The sequence below is a fragment of the Phalaenopsis equestris genome, unplaced genomic scaffold, assembly GCF_001263595.1.
Source record: "Phalaenopsis equestris unplaced genomic scaffold, ASM126359v1 Scaffold000434, whole genome shotgun sequence".
Classification (NCBI taxonomy): Eukaryota; Viridiplantae; Streptophyta; class Magnoliopsida; order Asparagales; family Orchidaceae; genus Phalaenopsis; species Phalaenopsis equestris.
This window is the reverse complement of record NW_018164875.1, coordinates 401,094-426,544: the sequence shown is the minus strand read 5'-3', so window position 1 is coordinate 426,544 and position 25,451 is coordinate 401,094. Positions and strand designations below refer to the sequence as shown.

At 38.5% G+C, this 25,451-nt stretch overlaps 1 protein-coding gene across 1 annotated transcript in view; it reads left to right on the top strand.

Annotated features, from left to right (window-relative positions):
- The window catches only part of LOC110027635 (glutathione reductase, cytosolic), a gene marked incomplete at its 3' end in the record, with an annotated part of 102,453 nt that overhangs the window by 4,479 nt on the left and 72,523 nt on the right, over positions 1-25,451 (top strand). Inside the window, 3 exon segments of the mRNA XM_020729144.1 lie at positions 5,909-5,973; positions 6,194-6,263; positions 18,624-18,695. Of these exon segments, the coding sequence (XP_020584803.1) occupies positions 5,909-5,973; positions 6,194-6,263; positions 18,624-18,695 (207 nt within the window).

Sequence of the window (25,451 nt, the reverse complement as noted above, 5' to 3'; positions counted from 1 at the left end):
ACAAATATAAAAATCATCAAAGATTCATCCATTTATCGGGACTTTGCCAGAATGAGGTGGAGTCCCTCAAGGAATACCTTTGCAGGTTCTCTACTCAAGCCCGCTAGATTCCAGAACAGAATGAGGTGAAGTCCCTCAAGGAATACCTCTGCAGGTTCTCTACTCAAGCCCGCTAGATTCCAGAAGCAGATTCAGAGTTACTAAGAGGAGTATTTCTTGGATAGCTCCGCCCAGGATCTTTCTACTCATCAATGATGCGGAAGACAGTTCACTCTTATGCCGATCTTGTCTATCGCGTCGAAGCTCAAATCTCTGCAGATGAGACCATCAGTGCACACAAGGAATAATTCAAACGATTGGGGGGCAAGCGCAAAAATAATGCTAGGGATACCGATCAGATCTCAGAAAGGAAAAGTTTAGATCGCAAGGGAATCATGAATCTTGACTAGAAAAAAGGTTACACGCTACTTAACACATCACGTGCCAACTTCCTAATGACCATCAAGGATGAAGATGTCGTCAAGTGACCAAGACTGTTAAAAAATAAAAAATGGTGAAGACTAGTCTTAATATTGTCATTTCCACCAAATTAAATGACATTCAACAGAAAGATGTTTTCAACTAAAGAAAGAAATAAAAAATCTTATACACCAAGTTCACTTGGGTCGCTACTTACAAGAACAAGGTGAAAGGGACCGTAACAAAATTATCGGGGTTATTGAATGAGAAGTACAACTCCAAATTATCTTCTTTGAGAAAAATACTGACTTATAAACTCTTAATTTTATTCTAGCAAAATTTTCATTTGTTTTGTATTGTTATTTGAATGAAAATTTATTATTTTCAAATGAAACATTATTGTGTAGAAAGTCCCATTGAGGACAAGCGACAAACAAGCTCTTTACCATACCCCTTAAAGTATAGCCCAGGAGGCAAGACTCGATGAGATGATACGGTACCCTCGTAAGTCGAGCCAAAGGGGAAAAACTCAATGGGAAGCTACCATGCCCTTGAAAGTCAAGCCCAACTAGCAAGACTTGATGGGATGATACAGTATCATTGGAAGTCGAGCCTAAGAGACAAAACTCAAAGAGAATATACTATGCCCCTGAAAGTCGAGTTCAATAGGTAAGACTTGATGGGATGATACGGTAGTCCTGGAAGTCGAGGCCAAAAGGAAGACATAATGGGATGATACGATCCTCCCGAAAGTCAATCCCAATAGACAAAACTCGATGAGAAACTACCATGCCCTTAGAAGTCAAGCTAAAGAAAAAATGCTTGATTAGATGATACAGTACACCTGGAAGTCGAGTCTAAGAAACAAAAACTCCATGGAAAACTACCATGTCCTTGAAAGATGAGCCCAAGACGCATGTCTCGATGAAAAACTAGTTGTGGACAGAGTTCTCATTAGAAAGACTTCAAGAGAGCAAGTGGTTGATAGGGCCTCCACTCAAAGTCCTCGGATTACTACAAGTCTTAAAAGATACAAGTACATCAAATACCTCAGAAGGTTACAAGTTTCAGAAGCCACAAGTACAACAAAAACCTTAGAGAGCTACAAGCCTTAGAAGACAACAATTAATTTCAAATTCCTATAAGGCATAGGACTGAGAGGGCACAACTTCAGCAGACATGAGTCTCAAAATGTACGCAATTCTCTATTTTATAAAGAATATGTGCTAACTTTAATTGCAAAATTTTACATGATTGAAGAGCCACAACAACATCGAAAATAACAAAAAAAATACATTATCATCATTTTCAAATGCCACATCAGATGATTAAAAAAACCATAAAAATAAACAAGAACTGGTACAAAGGCTACAAGAGGTCAGCTCATCTTCGACTAGTGGTGGGTTCCTCTTCAAAATTTTGGTGTTTCTGCTGATCTTCAAAAGGACGATATTCTCCATATATTGCTGCTACAGAAGTATGAAAACCTACCCCTCAAAGTGTTGCGGAAAAATTTAACATTTATTCATCTCCACCAGAATTCACATCAACAATAAGTAAGAAGATCCCGAGTTACCTGCTGGGCAGGGATGAAGATAATTTTTTCATCTCAGCGACGCAAAAGAAGATCACGTTGATTGTCTGCTACGCAGGACGGGGACGACTATCAACTTCACAACAACTTGAAAGAAGATCCCGTTGATTGTCAGCTACATAGGTCGGGACGAATTTTTTCTGCACCTTCTTCAAGAAAAAAGATCCCGTTGGTCGCCTGCTAAGCATGATGAAGACAACTTTCTTTTGTACCATAACATGAAAGATGATCTCGTTGATCACCTTCTGCGCAGGATGATAACGATTTTTTTTTGTGTCGCAACATGAAAGACGATCTCGTTGATTGCTTGCTACTCAGAGTGGGGAACTATACCTCCATCCTCATCTGGTTTGCCTATCTACATGATAAAAAATCTCTCATATTGATGAAAAAATTATTAAAAAAAATAATTAAAATCTGCATTAATTTTCTAACACTTTCACCTTCCACTTTTGGCCTTCTGTCTCTTCCACCTTCCACCTTCCACCTTCCACCTTCCACCTTTCACCTTCCTCATTCCAAATAAAAAAGAAAAAGAAAAATAACAAGTTGATAAATGTGAATTATATACAAACTTTTCAAATTCCTAATGGTTGAAATTTAATGGTTTCATATACCTAAATTATATACAACATTTTCAAATTAATGCAACCTTTTCAAATTCTCAATGTTTGGCATTTAGCGGTTTCATATGCATATGCTTAAGTTATGTTCAAATCTTTTAATTTTCCATATTTACGTTTTAATTTATACATATAATTCCTTTATATATACATGAAAACTTATAAAAAATTTACCTATATGTTTATATTTCTATCACCAAAATTTATATATTTACAAAGAATAAACAAAAAAAAATTTGTATGATGCAGTTTGCCTAAGATTGAACTTCCACCTCAAGAAGCAAAATGTGACAACCAATAAGCTAAACTTTATTTTTTTACTATGTGCACGTTAATTTTTATGCTTATAAAACCATTAAGATTTAATATTATATAAATATAAATATATATATACTATATATATATATATTATAATAAATATATAAAGTGCTCCAAACTTAAGATTTTTAAATGAAGAAAACGGTCTCGTCCAAAAATATGGAGGCAATTGATACGTCATCAATAAATTTTCATTATCCGACATGAATCTCGAGGCATGACATGGATTTCGAAGCAATCTTTTGAGCAAAAAATATTCAAACTTTAATTTAATTTCAACCAGAGCTCTATTAATGTCAACCAGAGCTCTATTTTCAATAAACTTACAGTCAAACTGATCGGCTCGATGAGACAGAACTAATAATATCAAAATTGGTAAGATTCGAGTCAAATTAAGCGCAAATCAAGCCATTAAATCATTTTAAAAAGTTTTTCGGACACATTTGGAAGGTCAAACAGATGTCAAATTCGACGAGTTTATAATCAATCTGAGCTTCACGAGAAGATGAATCCAATTAGCTCAAGATTGCTCAATTCAAACATCATTAAGACTCTCAAATGTCCATCAAACGCCGTCCGATCAAGGGAACCTTGCCAGACTGTACGATCAAAGTGATTTATATTCCTGTATTAATTGTATCTGGAACTCTATAAATAGAGCCCTACCCATCCATGAGAAAGGAGGAAAGTTTGAGGCTTGAGGAACAACTTGAAGCTTTGAAAAGGAGCTGAAGTTCACACCACCGCCGGCCATCGCCGACCACTATCGACCCCCATTTGCTGGCCGCCGCTGATTATTATTGCTCGCCGCCCATTCTTTGCAACAAGTTCATCCGCAGATCGAGTTTGTAACTTGGAAGACTTTTTAATCATTTGCCGTATGTCGGATAAGGGGTCTTTGTGATCATCTGGGTCAGACCCCGCGGTTTTTTCGCTTTACGGGTTTTCCACGTAAAAAATTTTGGTATCACTGCTGATTGTTTTCTTTTATTTGAGTGTATGATGAATTCTTGTGCAACGCTAAGACAAAATTCATTACTCTACAACCACGAATTTTCTAGCACGCATCACTATGCTACCTCACAATTGATTTTAATTAATCAATATCATTGGAAGGATTTAATCTGTCTTATGGGTGTAAATCATGATTCCACGAATTCTCTTATTAAACCCATTAAACCCTTGAATATGTCAATTCAAAGATAATTATGATTATCAAAGGACAACTTATAAATGTTAAACGATACTGTGCATCATCATCTAAAGTGAGGTCTATGGTTATAGAGAGCATAATATATCTATATTAAAATGAGGTAGACATCGACTTTGGTAATAAGCATAAAGTTGAAAAAAGTTTATTATATGAAATTGTGAGCGAGGAGAAAGAAGATGATTCATCTGTTTCTAGCGAAAGAGGAAGAAGGGTTGGCAACTAAGGTTTTTGTAGAAGAGACAAGGGCGTGTGACAGCTGCTGGTCAAAGGAGGAAGGAGGCGGCATGTGGCTAGGGTTATAGGAAAATTTAATCACCAGCAACAGCTAGGCAAAAATTTGACTTCGAAGCAAATTAGAATACGATTATTAAATTTAAATATGGAATAATATGCAAGTTATATATCGTTATCAAATAATATAGGACTTACTTGAATATGTCAATTCAAGTAAGTCAAACGTTCCGATCATCTTTTCTTCCACCACCAATGTTGTTTCATGCTCTGTTTAAATATTCTAAAATACTCTGGCAAAAGAGGGCGCAATGATAAAGTTTGTTGAACATGGCGCTTTATAATGCGCTTCAATACTTCTTCATAACTTAGATCTTCTCAAGTCTACATTGACTTGAACTAAATAATATGAGAATCATTATGCATAAATTTCTGTAGTAGTGAAACTTGAAAAATATTGCATACTTTTGCTGGTCTTAGAAGAAGAGCCAACTTTTGCTGGTCTTAGAAGAAGAGCCAACTTTTGCTGGCTGGTCTTAGAAGAAGAGCCAACGCTGGTCTTAGAAGAAGAGCCAACCAATATGAAATTCTATCAACCATCTCTTTCAATCAACTCAGAAGGGTCGATAAAGTGAGTGGGGCTGAGGTCCACTTTGCCTAATCTTATGATTCCACGTATAGGTAGAACCTTGAGAAGTATATGATCTTCAACTTGGAATCCAATCTCTCTATGCTTAGGGTAAAAGTATATTTTCCGACACTTTTGAGCTACACGAAATCATTTTCAGATTTCGTTAATAATTTTTATAGCTTGATGAAAAAGTTTAGGTTTGATGAGCTCTCTTTCATTAAACCTAAAATCAACACAAGTTTTTCCTGTTCTAAATTTATTTTCATTTTAATGTTTTGTATTCTGTCATATTCTATGGTTTGGTATTCTATTTCTCTTTTAGCAAAGGTGCATGGGCTTGATTACTATATATGCTGTAATGGTAACTGGGTAGGCTATTCTCTTGTACTGAAATGATGGCCTTTAAAATTCGGTTGCCGAAGATGGATTTTTTATGGAACCATCTCTATTTGATTGATTGCGGCCTCTTCATTGTTTATGAATGATTTGATCCAATCCTGTCAAGCCTTTCTGGTTAATGAGGCATGCGAGAATTCTGTTTCAAAGTGTTTTTTTCTTAGTCTGTTCTTCATTTGAGGGTACTCTTATGTACTTTTGTTGACTTCCAAAAGTTCACCCAAAATATTGTAGTAATGTAAATCAGCCCTAGGCATGTACGCTTTGGCATTGCCCTCCCTCATTGTTCATTTTCTTGATAAACCATAGTGGGATTTTCTGTTCATTGTTGTTTTGTTTTACTTTAGATCATCTCATGTATTTCTTTTCTTACATCCAATAATGGGCATTTTTAACTTTATCTTGTTCAACTTCTTACAACAGAGTTGTGAATCCTGTTGCAGGTGGCGATCTGTGAGCTTCCATTCAATCCTATTAGTTCTGAATCTCTAGGAGGAATTGGTGGAACGTAAGTTTCATGACGTTGTCAGAAGTTATACTCCATGCCAGTGTTTCTTTCTGTTGATGAGGACCATACAATGAGTCATGAAGGCCTTTCCGCATGAATTTTTCATTTTTGCTGAACGGCCTATAGGTGTAACATGTGTCTATGTGCCGTAATTGCTGTTAATTTGGTTTTCTGAATTTATATTCCAGTCGATTACTCACTGCTAGTAATGATATTGCAGATGCGTCATTCGGGGTTGTGTTCCTAAAAAGATATTGGTGTATGGAGCACAATTTGGTGGTGAATTTGAGGTAAAATTTATGTCTATGAAATTACTTTTTACTACAGTTCTTTTGGTTCTAGTGTCACATTTTACTTATTCCGACTTTTTCGCTAAACCTCATGCTGAGGTATTAGAAGTTTGCTAAATAGAACATGATTATGTTTTACTTGTACAAAATTCTATGTAAAAAGACTAATTGGCTTATGCGGGCATAAAGTAATTTGTTCATGATGGCAATTTCTTTCCGTGCATATTAATTTTAGATTCAAATTTTTATCTCTTGAATAAATGTCGATGTAGGTGAATAGATCAATACATTATTGGCAAACATGCATATCCAAATTCTGATCCTGGAATTTTGTTTAAGCTCTTAGTAGTCATGCACATCAAAAAAAATTTTCACTGTTTGTGACAGCGATCTAAGATTACTGGATGGTGTGGGGTGATCAAGAGTGGGGTTGGGTAAGTTGTAGGACGAGAAAAGTGGGTGAAAAGATGATGACATTTGAGAAATCAGGTTTTGTGGCAGTTGGACATCAAGCTGAAACAAGAAAACTTCAGGTCAGCTTGAGACCGACAGTGTAGGAAGTCTTCAGATGTTCCAGAGTGATCATATCTTGATCCAATTAGGCTACAAACATACTACCTGAAAAAGATTTAAGGATGCAACACTCCGACAAAAAAGAACTAGAGAAAATAATCTCTATTGCGTATATCAAAACCCGCAATCCCAAAATCAAGAATTAACAATAATGTTGTCTCAAAACAAAATTAACCCTAATAATAATCTAAGTAAGGTAAATATATCTCCCTATGGGGTCCGTCTTGCCCTTATGTCTCACCCTAGTCAATCCTCTCAGGTCAACCAAAAGTGTAACAGGGAGGGCAACTGAGCCAGGCACAATTTTTATCGGCACTCATTATGAAGTGCATCAGGATTAGGTGAGTAGAACATTAGTCTTACCAAATTGTCTCAAGAAAAACATTACACTTTAATCCATCCAATATTCGTTCGTACGTGTAGACATAATTATGTAATCTGTTCATGATGGCAATTTCTTTCCACGCATATTAATTTTAGATTCAAATTTTATCTCTTGAATAAATGTCTATGTAGGTGGATAGCTCAATACATTATTGGCAAACATGCATATCCAAATTCTGATCTTGGAATTTTTTTTAAGCTCTTAATAGTCATGCACATCAAAAAAAATTTCTAAGATTATTGGATGGTTTGGGGTGATCAAGAGAGGGGTTGTGTAAGTTGTAGGACGAGAAAAGAGGGTGAAAAGATGATGACATTTGAGAAATTAGGTTTTGTGGCGGTTGGACACCAAGCTGAAGCAAGAAAACTACAGGCCGGCTTGAGACCGACAGTGTAGGAAGTCTTCAGATATTCCGGAGAGATCATTATCTTGTTCCAATGAGGCTACAAACTTACTACCTGAAAAAGATTTAAGGATGCAACACTCCGACAAAAAAGAACTAGAGAAAATAATCTCTATTGCATATATCAAAACCCAAAAATCCCAAAATCAAGGATTAACAATAATTTTGACTCAAAACAAAATTAACCCTAATAATAATCTAAATAAGGTAAATTAGCTTATACTAGTCCCTCAGTGAGTTAACCCTAAGGGACGAACCCACCCTCCCTTAAGCTGAGTAGAAAATAGGCTTACCAAATTGTCTCAAGAAAATCATTACACTTTAATCCATCCCATTTTCGTTCGTATCAAAATACGAACGGAAGCATGCAGAACTAATTCTGAAACTATATACAAAGCTCCTAAACACTTTAATATAAAAACCGTACATACCCCAGAAGTTGATAAAAAGTCAATTCACATGGTCAACTGCCCACCTACTCTTTACCTCCCCTGAAAAACAACAATATAATATTTGATGACTTATAAGCTCAGTGAGTTAATCAATATTAAAATAAAATTTAATAGACATAAAACAAGCAACATACATGCTTGTAAGTGACTAGTATAAGCATTAACATTAACGTTAATAAATACACATAAGTACTTAAAAGTATAGAAAGCATGAAGTAATTGTAGTATAAGATGTAGTAGTCAATAATAATCAAACTGATACTGGCAATGATTTTATTACTCTGTTATGCAAAAATTTGTATGCCTTTATTTTACTTTTACTTTCATTCTTATCCTAAACTTTCTCGTCTTATGAATGCCACTTTATATATGCATAGGCCTAGACTTATTTCTTTTCTTTAAGTCGTCACTCAACCCATCGGCTATAATAACAACTTACAAATATTGGCGGTTTCCAACGCAACATTTATCCATGATCCCTTTGATAATAAATGACATATTCCGATCTTCATTATAAGAATCACGAATTCAGTTATTTCCCTATCCAGACTCATTTCGTCAGAACTTGTGTTTTTCTTGCGCAGGTTATCTGTATCTGTCAGCCTATCACATCACATATGATATTTCACTATCAAGCATAAGTGGATAAATCAATAAATTCAAGCATGTGCACTTCAGCTCCTTAATTTTAGGCAGTTAACACAGCAGTTGCAAAATGCATAGTAGTAAGGGCCAGGCATGCCACTGTTTTAATGCCAAATAAGTGGCAAAAGCCTAGGGTTTAGAAACCTGCGAAATGTGAGCATTAACAACTGTATCAGTTATGTGCCAACAAGTCAGGGTGTAAACGAGTAGAACACGAGCGAGCCTGGGCTCAGCTCGTGTTCGGCTCTTTAAAAAATACCACTGTTCGTGTTAGGCTTGTTTGCTTAGCCAGTTGAACGCGAGCTCTTCGCGAACAAAAAACCAATTTGACTACCCTAGTCATGCATGCAACTGTTAGGGGTGTAAATGAGCTGGGCTTGAGCGAGTTCAGACTCAATTTGTTAAAAAATATCATTGTTCAGGTTTGACTCGTTTATTCATCGAGCTAAAAAAAATTGTTTGTGTTTAGCTCGCTTGTTTATCTTGCCGAACACGAGTATTCACGAACAATGAGCTATTTTGATGACTCTAATCACACGGCCGTAAAATGTTAAGGGTAGGGCGACATTGAAATCGCATTATTTATATTAAAATATTCATTTAAATAGAATTTAATATATTTTTATTCTATTTTTAATTAGTAATTTTAATTGATTATAAATCTTTGTAGCATTGTAGTCAATTAAATTATTTAAAAATAATACTCATTATATATATATATATATATATATAAAAAGCCCAAGGGCTAATATATTAAAGAAGAAAATGTACAGATAAGTTGTATGAGAAGAAACAGGTGCAATGGTGCTAGGGACGTCTTACTTTAGTTTTTCCTCTGTCTCTAGTTCTCGTAAGAGAGCCAGCTAACAAATTGGTAAGGTGTGTATCATTACTTGATGTAACCAAAATATCATCCATCAGATTTTTGAGCTCAAGTATGTCTCCATTCTTCTTCTTCCTCCTGGATGTGTAGACCTGACAGTCCTCATCCGAGGATTGACTCATCTGATTAATAAATTTGTCCAAAGGTGACCAGACAGGTGTAGGACGTTGCACATCATGGTCCCCCTGAGTTTGAGTAACATTGACATCTTTCTGGACTTGATGAGGCGGTAGTGAAGCAACAAATGTATTTTCACCTGTAATATCAGTGATAGGTTCAAGGGCAGACAGAGTCTGAAGAATCTCTCTTGCCTCCACGATAGGAGGTTCCAAAGACGGGGGAGTTACAACAATGTGTGGAGACTGAATGGTTGATATATTGCCTGCGGGAATAGTGACGTCTTCAGGTGTATCCTTTTGATGATCGATAGTGTCAATAACTTGGAGCTGATTAGGAGTTGGAATCACTGCCTCTAGCGGAGTACTTTATTTTTTTGGTCTGAGATGAGGATGTAGATGATGACATTGAGAATTGGAGTGACCGAACATACGACAGTTCAAACAATACGAAGTAAAATGCTCAATCTCTACCTTCTACCAATATCCATGATGTTGTGTGCCCAATCAAATTTCCGTAGAAGTGGAAGAAGTAATGTCTTTTTCAACAAGTAGTCTGACTTCAAATGGACGAGAAAGATTAAAAGTAGGAATGTTTGTCTTGAGTGATTTACCATAAGCTGATGCAATAGAATACAACACTTTTTGAAAAACTAATGAAATTTCAGACCATAGAGGCGAATCCAAACCGGAATGATTGGTGGTTCCGTCTATGGGTCAAAATCCACAGACCATTTTAGAATCTTCATTGCTCTGTTATCAATTCAGATTATCCTTCTAGCAAATAAGCACGTGTAATCTTCTTCGTTATTAATTTGAATAGGAATGTGTCTCTCACCTAATAGTCTAATTTTCTACTCCCCAACAAGGTGCATAATTTAAAATTCCTTGCAAATAAGCTCCATTTTGGGTTGATCAGATAGAAACTTCCCAACCAAATTTAGACGACAGGAGGAAACATGTTGAATACCTTCAGCTTCTGTAAAAAAGATGTCAGACTTCCCGTTCTTCATATCAGGTTTCTTGATGTTCTTCGTCCACTCAAACGAAGGAGGGAAAGAGTCACTCAAACGAAGGAGGGAAATAACACGATTTAAGTGTAGTTGAGGCATGGACACCTGTGAGGGCTGCTGCATACGATATATCTGAAGCCATGTGTGGCGTTAAGAAAACACGGGAAAAATGGCGTCGACCAAAGCTGTGAACATGCGGGAGCCGCAGAGCCGAGTACTCCCGAGCCGCTTGCGAGACTGGAAGGAGCCGTGAGACGGGAAACTGCAAAATTCGCGAGACGGGAAGCGGCAGAACTCGCGAGACCGGAAGAATCACAAAAAGACGAGCTGCACCGCAGAGGAGCCGTAGAGCCGAGAACAAAATTTACGAGATGGGAAGCGGCAGAACTCGCGAGACCGGAACAATCGCGAGAAGACGAGCCACACCACAGAGGAGCCACAGAGCCGAGTCGGGAAAGCTTGCGAGACGGGAAGGTCGCGCCGCAGAGCAAAACTCGCGAGACCCAGGGAGACGAAACAATAATCAGGCGCGAAACAGAAGTCGGGCGTGAAGACATCAGAGAAGAAGCAGCGAAGCCGTAACAGTTGCTAGGGTTTGCCGTCAAGCCAAACCCTAGCAGAGCCGAGCATATATATATATATATATATATATTTCGAGCAGAAAACACGCACGGACACACGAACGGACAAAATTTTGTTTGTGTTCGGCTTGTTTAACGGCTTGTTTATTATATCGAGCGTAAAAAATTGTTCGTGTTCGGCTCGTTTGCTTAGCGAAACAAAATTTTGTTTGTGTTCGGCTTAGCGAACGAATCAAACACGAGCTGTTTGCGAACAACGAGCTGTTTTGACAGCCCTACCAACAAGGCATAACACCATAGTAGCTTGCATGTGATGGCAGGAAATGGCAGCTTTCATTAAAGCAGTCAATGAAACTGCCAATAGCAACAACTGTCTATTATGGTTTTTGGGGAAATCATAATTAATTAGTAGTTTCTTTGGTCAAGCATACTCATAAAAGACAAGATAGGTATGAGTTAGGTTTTAGAGGTGTTCTTTAACCTTTTGGTCTCATCCATATGTATGCGTGAAGCCTAATAGTTATCAAAATTATAGGACCTGGAAATCAACTGTTGGATTCTTTTTGGCTTACAGTTATAGTACATGTAACCAAAAGTAAATAATCTCAAAATCATATAAACAACAAAAAATTAGTAAGAAAACTTGCATAAATCCTAATATGCAAGGAAATATTTGAATTGCTTAAAAAAAATAGTTAACCAAGACATTGAGTTGACTTCTAGTAATAATTAAGATATGTGTCAACTAACTTGAGGTTGAACATGTAGTTCAAGAAGTGTAGAAAATTATAGAATTGATATATATCACTATTATGTGTCAATTTTATATTCATGCAAATGAGTAACACATACTGGTTAAATGACTTAAAACAAATATACGTAATGCTGACCCGATTGATTAGGCTTACTGGTTGAGGACTTGGATCTTTTTACCACCCAATTGATACCATGGTTTGGGCCTCCTTGCTGAGAGTATCATCAAAGTTTTAAGATTCGTACTTACAGGCCTTTTTAAATTTTAGTCAATAAAACTTGCGCAGGATTACTTTTTAATCCAGGGTGATAAGGTCCACTCATTGAGCCTTTCTACTAAACAGATTTATCGATTTAAATATTTCAATTAAAGTTTAGAAGGATCACTTACATTAGATTGTTTTGTAAAATTTTTTGGCACAATGTCTTTTAAGTTATTCATAGATTTTCAAATCTTAGTGATGCTAGAGTTAACCCAAATAACAATATGCAAACAAATATTATTATTTAAAAACCAATAGGTGGGTACTACCAACTCACTGAAACGGAAATAACAATAGACACGGCACACAAAAATCTGAAATTGCGACAAATGATAACACCAACTCAAATTAGGGTGAATCTCGGGTTGATGGTGATATTGATCGGCGAGAGTTTGGTCCTCTGGAGAGGTAGCAAAGGGTGGGGGAAGGACTGGAAGGCGTGGCGGCAGCAAAGGTTGTGGGTAACGGTGAGGGGAAGGTGCAAAGCTCAAGGAATGACAAGTGCAATTGTTGTCCTGTGCTGGGGCAGCAAGAAAGAGGGGGCTTGACAGTGGGGGAAGTGGCTGGGAGGGTTGATGGCTGCAGGAAACAATAAGGGAGGGGCTGGAACAGCAAGGGCAGCTAAACGGAAGGCCTGGAACAGCAGTGGCAGCAACGCGCAGGGCTGGGACAGCTATCGAGGCAGCTGAAACTGCAGAAATTAAAAAGAATTTTTTTGCAGGGTGTCTGCAGCAGGGAAAGATGACAACGGTAGCGGATGCAAGGATGCAGGGGAAGGGAATTCGAAAATAAATACTACCTTAGGAGCGAGTTATAACCGGAACACCACTCGATCCTTGAAGGGTAATAACCACTACCTCGAAACGAGATACAGTCGGAGCACCACTCGCCCTTTGATGAAGCCATAGTAGAAAAAATAGTGGATGCCGACGGCTGTCCTGACAAAAATACAAAACAAATGACCTAAAATAAGAAAATAAGAACATATATAGACATAGGGCGACTAAGTAGTGGTTCCCACTCCCTATATGAGGCAAACACTCGTCCATATAAAGTAGGCCGGTCCTCCGCCTTCTCCATTGAACACGGTTCAGCCCCAACAGGTGAAGCCTGTACCCAGTTCCTGGTTCATACGCGACTCCAACATCTTCTGGGTCGCGAAACGCAAATCCCGCTTTGTTCGCGCCAATCTCCCGTGGTTGGGGGAGTTTCAAACTCATATGTCGAAGCTTTTAATTCCTCGTAAACTCGTAGTATAGTGTCAAGTCGGGCATGTTGGAGGTGATGGGACTAATGTAACTTTCTTGTAAGTCAATCATATAGGTGGTATCTTTCCAAAACACATCCTGACGGAATAAATATCCATTCTTTTTTGGCATGACCCTAGCTAGAATTGCATACTGACATAAATATTTATAAAGTAACTATCAAACCATTAAATTTGTAATTTTTCTCTTCCTCTCCTTGTACTTGGCAAAGTGTAAATGATAAACAATTATGTTTGGAGGAATCAACTTCGGAATGAAATCTATGGCTAGTTGGACCACACTGAAGTGTAAGCACTCAGGAGATGCATCTTCTTCTCTTAAAGGACTTGGATTCTGCTGTAAGTTGTTCTTTCCAACAAAGATCGTAAAATCAATTTTCAACGCTATGGTTCACCCCTCCTATCTTGCCATCTATTGATGAGTATACGGTTGAATTGAGTTTAAAATCCGAATAATTTCATATAGCTTTCTAGAAGTAGCTCACAAGCTTGTCCTTTCTAACATTTTGGACCACTTTCATTGGCAACCGCACAATAGTTGAACTGTTGGTTAGGATGTCTGGCAATTCTGTCAACAAATGTTGTCCCTTTTTTAATGTATCGGCTACACGGACTCACTATTTTCTAGAAAAATCACGACTAATCCAACTAGAGTCTCTCTCATTGGTTCAACTTGAATCACTAGCACCTCTTTCTTCTGAAATTAACCTAAACCACAATAAAAATAGAATATTATTGTTGAATTCAAATAAGGTTACATTGATGACTTTTCAAACAAGAAATAAGTGATAACAAACATAAAACGACACAAACAAACACCCCTAAAGCATATCTTGGGGTGATGAAGGTCGGCTAGGTGTATTGGGATAGTCGGTGAGGGTGGCGACTACAAAGGAATGTTTGTGGCAGTGAGGGGGAAGTGCAAAAATGCAAGGACAACAAGTATGGAGGTTGTCTTAGGTGATGATAGTGAAAATTGGGGGTGTATAGCGATGGGATAGCAGGAGGGAGGTGTTCTCTGGCTGTCCTTGGCGGCATCTGTGCAGTGGGAAGGCTGGGACAACAGGGAGGAGTTGTGGTTTGTGTGGCAACAATGCTGAAAGGAAGTGGGAGGCGCTTGGGAAGCTGGGGAGGCATAAAACAACAAACAGAGGGCTGCTTTGGCCGACTGCAGTGATATATAGTGATCGGGAGCGGCGGGGGAGGATGTGGAAGGATATTGGAAGAAAATAATCATTACCTCGGAAGAGAGATATAGACGGAGCACCACACAATCAATTAGATACATCAATTGAAGGTGAAAACTGACGCCAACAAATGTCTTGACAGAAATCTGAAATAAAACTCACCAAAAACTGAATTCCAAACTCTAATATAACACATATATAGGAAAATACTAAACTGGAATGACATATAATAGGGAAGAAAGCATAAGAAAAGAAATGAGATTGTTTCGACGGCCCGACTCCCGTCTCCTATTATATGTTTTCCCAAGATACCATAAGAGCTACAGTATCGTGAGAAAATTGTGCAGGATAAAGCTCCCGCATCAATATCTCGGGATCGAGGGAGTTTTGGCTTCATTCGTCAAAGCTTCTGACTGCTAGTAGAACGGAGTCAAGTTTTCCAAGTTGAAGGTAGCAGAGATATTGTAGAACCGTGGTAGGTAGACCAATTAGGCGTTGTCGTTCCAAAGCACATTCTGGTAGAATAGATATTCACCATCTTTTGGCACAACCTGAGCTGACACCATACGTGGATGAGTATCCTCACGGGCTAAGTCTTGCATCATCAAATATGTAATTAGCATCTTACACTCTTCATACTCATCTGAGTTTTTCTGATAAATAAGTATGTTAGGAGAAATCAACTATGAGATGAAATCTATGGCAAAATGGACCACACTGACGTATAACCACTCAAAAGAGGTCACTTCTTCTTCTTTGAAAAGAACCTGGATCCCACTGTAGGATGTTCCTTCCCACAAAGCTATTTAGGCGATATCCAAAACCGTGGTTCATCAATCCTATCTGATCAGCTTTTGGTGAGTATACTGCTGATTTGAATTTAATTCCCCAATGACTCCCTATGGGCTTCAAGAAGCGGCACAAAAGAGTCTCATCTTAGACATACTGGACCTCCCTCGGTATGGACAACTCATAAAGAACTCTATAGATCTAAAAGTTTTAAATTTTACATATCTGGGGTTGGCAGGTGTTTGATATCGATTCCTCGGACATAGAACCATCTTGGACCGCTAATGTGGAATTTTTTGGAGTCTCTCTTATGTCCTCGGCTGGAGCTACGTGCTTTTCTTCCTCATCATTAGAATATGATCATTTTTCTTTGTGTTTCCACCTTCTTCTGTGACAAATGTGTCATTGCCCCTTTTTTCAACAACGCTCGACTTAGTGAAACAGATGACCCTCTGGTTGTGCAATCTGCTTCAATATGTAATATGCTTAAATTCATGATACTTGAAACTTCTCATGACTGGGATGAATTTGGGAATGTGGATTGGTGCCCTTTGTTTACTCTCTGAACTAATGTTTTCTCAGGTGGGGTCAACTTGGATGTTCCCCTAGGTGTGCTTTGGGTGTAAGACCTTGGGTTTAACTCTGCCTGTAAGATGTGGTGGGCGTCCGGTGACGTGGTCTTCCCACCTTTGAAGTTGGGGTTTGAACATTCGGCATGTAGTGAGCTAGTAGAAACTGGCGCTGCATCTCCTATTTCTTCTCGAACTAGATAGCAATCTTATCTTTTCCTTCACGTTGACGTATGCGTTTCAGTTCTTTTCACCAAAATAATGTACTCTTCTTTAGCTTGTTGGCGATTAATTTCGCAATCCTGTTCTGGGAGATGTTCTGACACTTAAAGACACATTCCAAGGTCCAGAGCCAATCGATAACCTCATTCGGATCCATTTGGTCATCGAAATTTGACAAATCCACATTTACATCACAATTATGTCTTCTCAGATATTTTAGGTCAAATTTTTGAAGTATAGGTTTTTCGTTCTTGGAATAAGCATGATGGGAGGGATTCACTCAATGTCGTCGATCTAGCAAGCCACCATTGTGGTTAGGGGTGATTCTGCCTCTTCTCAAAAGTGGCAAACCTCTGTTGTCGTTGGCTGGTTTCCCAATGCATATTTTCTCTAAAAATCTCATGAACCCCTCTTTTTAAGTTCCTCATAAAAGGACATCATGTCCTTTCCCTTCGATCAGGTTTCCAGTTGTTGACTCCTCGGTAACATGGCTAGGTTCTAGGGTTGGGAGGTGAAAGAGGGTGTAAAAAATGATTTAGGGTTGCTGATTTGAAAATCAGTAAGGGGATATTAGGGTTAGGTCAAATTTTGATATGGTTTGGGAATATGAAAGAAAATTTTGAGTGGAGGTGGCTTGGGTAGGAACAGATGCTAGGAAACCCTATGATATGACTAGAGTTAGGCTAGCTCTGATACCAAATGATACCACAGTTAGCCCAAGTAACAATAAAAATAGAAATATTATTGCAAAATTCAAATAGGCTTTCAACTACCATTCTTCAACAGGAATAAGTGATAACGAACATAAAACGACACAAGAAAACACCCCAAAGCATATCTCGGGGTGGTAGAGGTTGGCCAAGTGGATCAAGATGGTTGGCGTGTGTGGCGACAACCAAGGAATGTTAGTGGCAGCGAGGAGGAAGTGCAGAAATGCAGGGATAACAAGTATGGAGACTGTATTGCGTGATGGTAGCGAGGAGTAGGGGTGGATAATTTTGGGATAGCCAGAGGGAGGTGTTCCCTGGCTGTCCTGGGCGGCAAAGGTGCAGTGGGAAGGCTGGGACAGCAGGAGGAGGTGCAATTTGGGCTGCAGTAAAGCTGGAAGGAAGTGGGAGGCGACTGATTAGCTGGGGTGGCTGGTATCAACAAACGGAGGGCTATTGTGGCCGGCTGCAATGATATACAACGACCAAGAGTGGCAGGTGAGGATGTGAAAGGGGATATGAAAAAGATAATCACCACCTCAGGAGATTGATATAGCCGGATACAACCCTTGAAGTGGAAAACGGACGTCGGTGGCTGTCCTGATAGAAATCTGAAATAAAACTTACCAAAAATTGAATTCCAAATCCTTATACAACTCATATATAGTAAAAAACTAAAAAAGAATGAAGTATAATAGGAAAGAAAGCATAAGAAAGGAAAACAAGATTGTTTTAGCGGTCTCACTCCCGTCTCCCGTTATATGTTTTTCTGCTGTACTGTAGTAGCTACAATATTGCGAGAAAACTGTGCGGGAAAAAGCTATTGGGTCACTCTTTCTTTACTGCTGAACTCTGTTCAGCCTTAACAGGTGAAACCTGCCCCCGGTTCCCTGTTCAGACATGACTCCTGTGTCTTCTATGGTTGCAGGACACGACTCCCGCTTCGTCCCTCATCGCGGGTTGGGCGGCCATATCACTTAGGATTCAAATACTCAAGTTTTAGAATATCATTAAATGTTCAGATCCCCTTAATATGCCTAATAGTTGCTGCTCCTTTGTCATCAGTTTCAATTTGCATTTTGAACTTGGAACCTATCAACTTTCCTGGGGTTTTTGAATGAAGATGTTTTGACAGGGAATGAGACATCTCAATTTATCTCGCTAATCCTATAATTTCCCCTTTCTTTTTTATTAGTGAAGGCAAGGTTAAATCTGATGCTATGCGTCTAGAAGATTTTGATGGGAGCATTTTGAGTGAAGTTTCATTGGCGGATAGTAGGTTCCAAATTCTTTTGCCAAATATGATCTTAATTGGAAAAAAATACCTATTTGTTTTGCGGCATTTCAGTTTTCCTATTATTTTTAATTTAAATGACAATGTGTTATCAGCCTCCATTTCTATTTCAGTTGATTTATCTGTTTTCCTTGTGTTATTTGCTATGACATTTATAATACTTTGAATAAAAACAGCTTTCTTTTGTTGGAAATCTATATTTATTTATTTATTTTTCATATACACATTAACACTACTTTTGGTGTGCCCTCTTTGCAGGATGCACGAAACTTTGGATGGCAACTTAGTGATCAAATTGGATTCAACTGGAAAAAGCTTTTGCATGATAAGGTCAACATGCTCTATATTCTGCATCTGAGCAATTATTTCTTTGTGCTTTACTAGTGGCGGATAGGGTTATTCTTTGCTGATTTTTCACCCGTCTATGATTTGGAAAGGTTACTTGTGATGTCTTTATTGGTTAAAACATGGTAGCTGTACTTCATCGACGCTTTTCATGGAAATGATGGGAAATTCCTGTTATATTTTATCCAGAGTTCAACTTAATCCTAACTTTTGTAAACTCTTAAAATTTTTACTTCTTAGCAGTTTGCAATGTTTAAGGTCATATCCTCTCTTTTATGAACTTTGACAGAACGGATTAATAAAGCAAGTGGACTAGGTTACTATATTTTACTTATGAGGTACAATATAAGGGTATGTGAGGTAATTAACCCTCTCTAGAAGCTTCACTCCCTTTCTTACCTGAATGTACGCATGGACTGTTTTCCTTGGTGAATTAAGGGATTCCTTTCAGGTTTTTCTCTCTTGCTCTCCTCTTTGCATCTTCTTCATGGTATCAGGGCATTAACCTCAAGCCCATTTGAGCTTCTCCTCTATATATCGTTAGTTACGCCAAACAGCCCTCAATCTATGGTTTTGCTCGATCGGCAGCTATCAGTTAGGGATTGTTCGACATCTACAATCCAAGCACCATTGGACACCATCAAAGGGGATGTATACCTCACAAACCTCAGAAAACTTCAATCCATCAACAAGGAGCTGAATACCCCAATTTCTATACCACCCTCTCTCAAATTTCTAATGAGTAATCTCAAATACCTTACCCAAAATCCTCTCTCGGCTGAAAATTATATGATATGGAAGGTTGAAGTTCTGAAGGTGTTCACCGCAAATGGGTACTTAGGGTTTATAGATGGAAACTTCCCTTGCCCACCGTAAATTATTGAAACCTCGATTGGCCTACAGGTTTGCAGTCCACAATATACCTCATGGATTTTAGTAGATTAGAACCTTACAACAGTACTTTACTCTATCATTTCTACACCGACCCTTCCCTTTGTGCTGCATCTTTCCACTACTACTGAGAAACGATTGCAACCAACAAACCGCTCGAGACTCATATAGCTGAAGAATACTTTTCATACTCTCTCAATGAACAACCAAACAATGACACAATACCTATCAAGTGTCAGAGCCCTAGTAGACAACATCACCGCTGCAAGAGGAAAACTGGATACAGAAGATATAAGTCTCTATGCACTCAATGGACTCCCGACAACCTACCAAGGTCTCAGGATGACAATCCTGACTCAACTGATTCCCATCGACCTCGTTGATTTCTACTCTCTTCTATGTAGTGGAGAGATCAATATTGCAAGTGATAATCAAAAACTCAACTGCCCATCTCAACGTCATCTTGCAATTGCGGCAACAAGAGGCCCATCATATCCATCTCGTGGTCGTGGTCGAGCTCCAGTTCCAAACTGTACCAAAGGTGGTCGAAACACACCAAAAGCATCAGTCATGTGCTAGATCTGCAACAAATTTGGACACTCGGCGACCTCATGTTGCCATCAGTCAAACTTGGAGTATGTACCTATGAAACAAGCCTTGCAAGCAAAAACCTCCTCCTGGGTACTGGATTCGAGTGCTACCTCACGTTCAATCTCAATCATCTCCACTTTGCAACTTCCGCCACTGGAGGCGACATCCCTGTAGCACTCACGTTCAATCTCATGAACAAGTCACTGTGGGTAAAAGACAATCAATTCCCGTAGCACATACTAGAGGCGACATCCTTCCAACGCCCCACTATAAGCTTCTCCTACCTCAAATCTGCCACGTTCCCTCCCTCTCTCATAACCTATTATATGTTCACAAACTAATCAATGATAAAAATGTTGCTATTATTTTTGATCTGAATGACTTTACCATCGTTGATCCGAAGATGAAGCTATCTCTGCTCCGGGGAACCAGTACCGACGGTCTCTATCCAATCCTCTCCCCGTATTCTACTCATGTTCTCGCCACAACCGCCAAGAAGTCCATCCTCTGGCACAAATGTCTTGGACATCCACATTCAGACGTCCTTCAACTTATGTCCAATAGTCATCCTAGCTTAGATATTGGAATACATACATCTATATGTAATAGTTGCAGTTGCAACAAAAGCCATAGACAACCTTTTTTATTTCCTTATTTACATACACATGCTCCTTTATATTTACTACATTGTGATCTATGGGATCCAACCCCAATAGTATCTACTCAAGGCTATAAATATTAATTCTTATTGATGATTTTTCACGCTTTTGTTGGGTGTTTCCTATGCGAAGCAAAGATGAAACTGTTGATAAATGTATTAATCTCATTAAAATGCTTCACACTCAATTTAATACTCTTATACGAATCATAAAATCCACAACTTTCTCACCCATCATGACATCCTCCACCAATTCTCATGTCTAACAAAATGGGATGGTCGAACAAAAACATAGGCATCTCATTGAAACCACACGAACTTTCTGTCATGACGCCTCTTTACCTCTCAAACTTTGGGTTGGCACATTGCTCATGACATCCAATCTTATAAATAGAATGCCCTCTAAAAACACCTACTCCAAATCTTCCTATAAACTTCTCTACAACCATCCACCTAACTACTCCCACCTTAGAGTTTTCGTCCGTCTTTGCGATCCATGGCTACGGCCACAAACACCACACAAAATAGAGCGCCGCTCTCACCTGTGTATCTTCCTTGGATACTCTCTCGACCATAAGGGATACAAGTGCTACCAACCCAACTTTGACAAACTCTTCATCTCTCGCCATGTATCCTTTGATGAAATATTTTTCCATATCGCTCCCTACCAACCACACAACCTCTTCCATTATACCCGTAGACTTCAACTAACACTACACCCCACTACACCCCCCTGGAGAACTGCTCTGAATAAGGTGTTCTTTGCTCTTCAAGCACAAGGCACGTGGGTGTTGATTCCACCTCCACCGAATCAGCCGATCCTTGGATGCGATAGACTTACTGCACTAAATAAAATTCATATGGTACCGTGGCAAGGCATAAAGCCCGCCTTGTTGCGCAAGGATGCAATCAAGAATATGGAGTGAATTACTATGAGACCCATGGCTAAGATGAAGTCATTGTGCTCTTTATGGTTGTCTACCATTGCAACTGGATGATCCTACAAGTCAATGTCTCGAACACATTCCTTCATGGCTTGCTACTTGAAACTATCTATATCAAACAAATGTCGGGCTATATTGATTCTCAATCCCCAAATCACATATGTTTACTAAAAAAGGCTTTGTATGGACTTAAATAGTCATCGAGACAATGGTTTGCAAAGATCTCTACCTTCTTCATCAACGAAGGTTTCCAAATCAGCAAGATGGACCCGTCTCTCGGTTCCTCAACATCGATGTTACCCGGTAAGATGACTCTCTATTCTAAGACCAACAAAGCTACCTCACTCAACTCCTCCAATTTGATATGCGCGGTTGCAAAGTTGTTTCGACGCCATTGCCAAGAAAGCGAAAAGGCAACCCTCCTAACTCACCCTGATGGAAATTCCCACCGAATTTCACCAACTTATCAGATCACTCCAATATTTGACCATCACATTTCTAGATCTCTTTTGTGGTAAATCTTCAGTGCGAACACATGCATCATCCAACCATGTACCACAACCAACTCCTGAAAAGGGTACTCAGGTATCTACATGGCACCCTTGACTATGACATTATAATCAAACCAGGTGATCTCACACTTCACATCTTTACGGACGTTGATTGGGTTGGCGATTCAACAAACCGTCGATTGACTACAGAATATTGTACGTTATTGGGTACCACCCCATATCATGGGTAGTCAGAAAGCAACATAAAGTTGCTCGCTCCTCTCACTGAAGGCGATTATCATGCGCTAGCAACAACGACATTCGATACCCTATGGCTACGACACCTTGCGGAATTTGGAGCTCCACAACCGGATCTCACGAAAATTTCGTGTGACAATCTCTTGGCGATGGCCATTGCCACTAATCCGGCATTCCGCACTCTCACCAAGCACATTGAGAATGACTACCACTTCATCCGAGACCAAATACAATCCAATCTTCTTCAAATCCACTACATCAATACTCAAGATCAACCGACGGATATCTTCACTAAACCATTGCCAAAAAAGAAGTTTAAATTTCTGCGATCCGCGCTTCAAGTTTGTTTCAAACTCCATCAGCTTGAAGTGGGGTAATAAAGCAAGTGGACTAGGTTACCATATTTTACTTATGAGGTATAATATAAGGCTACGTGAGGTAATTAACCCTCTCCTTCTTACCTGAAGGTATGTGCGGACTGTTTTCCTATGGTGAATTAAGGAATTCCTATCAGGTTTTTCTGTTTTGCTCTCTTCTTTGCATCTTCTTCTAAGTTTACCTGTTTTTCTCCACTGTATTCACGTATGCCTATGAAAAGGCATCCTGATTCTCATTTATTTACTCATCAATGTATTTAACACTTACATTGTTGCGTAAGAGTTTTTCCATTTCTGCAAAGATACTATTTTATGTTCACAAGCATTACATGTGTACACCTATTTGTAGAAATATGTAGCATGTAAAGAATGTATGCTTCAGTTGTTAAGTCACATGGAGGTTAAAATGTGCTTGAAAGATCTAAATATTAGTGGAATTTAAATACATACCACTCAATTCCTATGTATTTACATATCTAACACCTAATTTTTGCTTTTTACCTTGATACCACCCAATTCTTTCATATCACATCAAAAATACCACCACTACTTGAATTTTTAAAAACTGAAAAAGTCCTTTTCATGCATAGGTAGGGTGGCGTATTTGTAAAAATTGAAGTTTAGGTATTAGATTTGTAAATACATAAGAATTGAGTGGCATGTATGTGAATCTTCCAAAATTTTTTTGGGAGGATCCAAGCAGTTTAGCTCAGAGATCAGTCATACAAACTATGGGAATTCAAGATGCAATTCATCATCTATAAAATAGGAGGGGTCTGCCTACACCATCAGAGGTTATGCTTGACCAAGTGGAGGAAATTTCTAGAATTTCGGCTGGGTAGAGTACATGAATTGGTTGCATCAACATCGGGCAGCGATAGGACAAGTGTGGCAACATTTTAGGTACACCTTGAGACCTACTGCACTTAGGGATAGGAACTAACTGCATCAAATGATATTTTGGAGCTGTCCTTTTGTTGCTATTTAATTATTCATTTGAACTTAAAAGATATGATCAAATCTTAGAATTTTGTGATATTTCTTTCTTAATCTATCTGTTCCCCTCTTATATCGAAGCATTGCGTGTCATTTTTATGCCATTTTAGTTCCTACTTTAATGGTTTTGCTCTGATGGCATTTTTCATCAAAAAGCGCTTGAGGTTTATATATTTTTTAATTTTTGGCCACTGTTTAGCGAGCGTCTTAGTAGTTCACTTTTGGCTGGTTCAGGGGCTCTTTTGCTTGAACATAAGTCAAGAGAAATCATCTAATGAACTAACTTTACATCACTTTTTTTTATTTTTATTTTGCACTCGAACTTAGGCGGGCCTTGCTGATTAGAAATCCAAACCTATAAGGATGGGATGACACATGTAATTTTTATGCTATTTAAGTTTGGAGTGCATGTAAAAGAGATGATGATCTTTTGTTTGCATTCATTGGTGAGCGTCCAAGTTCATGCAAGTCCTTTTTTCTTGTGTTTTTTATGCTACTTTCTATGCATTTTCAGCTTTATTACTTAATGCACTTTTGATGCATTTTTTCACTTGTTATTTAATTATTTTCCATTTTGTGAGCTTATATTTTGTGTGGGAAATTAAAGAAATAATTTATATTTCGCCTTATTCTTTGAATTGATCATACAAGGTATTATATAGGAGATTAAAAGGAGAAAAACTAGGAAACTATTTAACTAATTCCCTTAATTTAAGGGATTACTAATATATTCTAATTTCCTTATTTTAAGGGATTTACCAATTAATTCTAATTTTCTTAATTAAGGAAATTAGAATTAATTCTCACAACTTTATTTCCATCTCAGTCACATCTCGACACTCCCCCTTAAGCTGAGGAATAGATGTTTTCCATTCCCAGCTTGGATACAGGATCATGGAAACTTAAACTGTTCAACCCCTTTGTTAGAACATCGGCTAATTGTCTTTCTGATGGAACATAAGACATACACACTAACCCTTCCTCCAGTTTTTCTTTGATGAAATGTCTATCAATCTCAATATGCTTTGTCCTATCATATTGTATAGGATTATAAACAATATTAATGACAGACTTTTTGTCACAGTAGAGCTTCATAGGACCCTCCCATGAGATTCTTAAATTATCCAAGATTCTTAAATTAGATTCTTAAATTATCCAAGATGATTCTCAGCCACAGTAATTCACATAATCCTTGAGCAATAGCCCTAAACTCTGATTCTGCAGATGAACTTGCCACTACATTCTACTTCTTGCTCCTCCATGTCACTAGGTTACCTCTAAGAAAAGTACAATATCCTGTAGTTGATCTTCTATCCACTATGGAGCCAGCATAGTCAACGTCGGTGTAGTCTTCCAAAGTAAGAGTGTCATTCCTTTTGAACAAGATTCCTTTCCCCGGATTGCCTTTCAAGTAAAGTAGTACCCTGTAGGTAGCCTGAAGATGAGGTTCTCTAGGATCATGCATGAATTGACTGATCATACTTACAGAATATGCTATGTCTGGTCGAGTGTGAGCAAGGTATATGAGTCTGCCA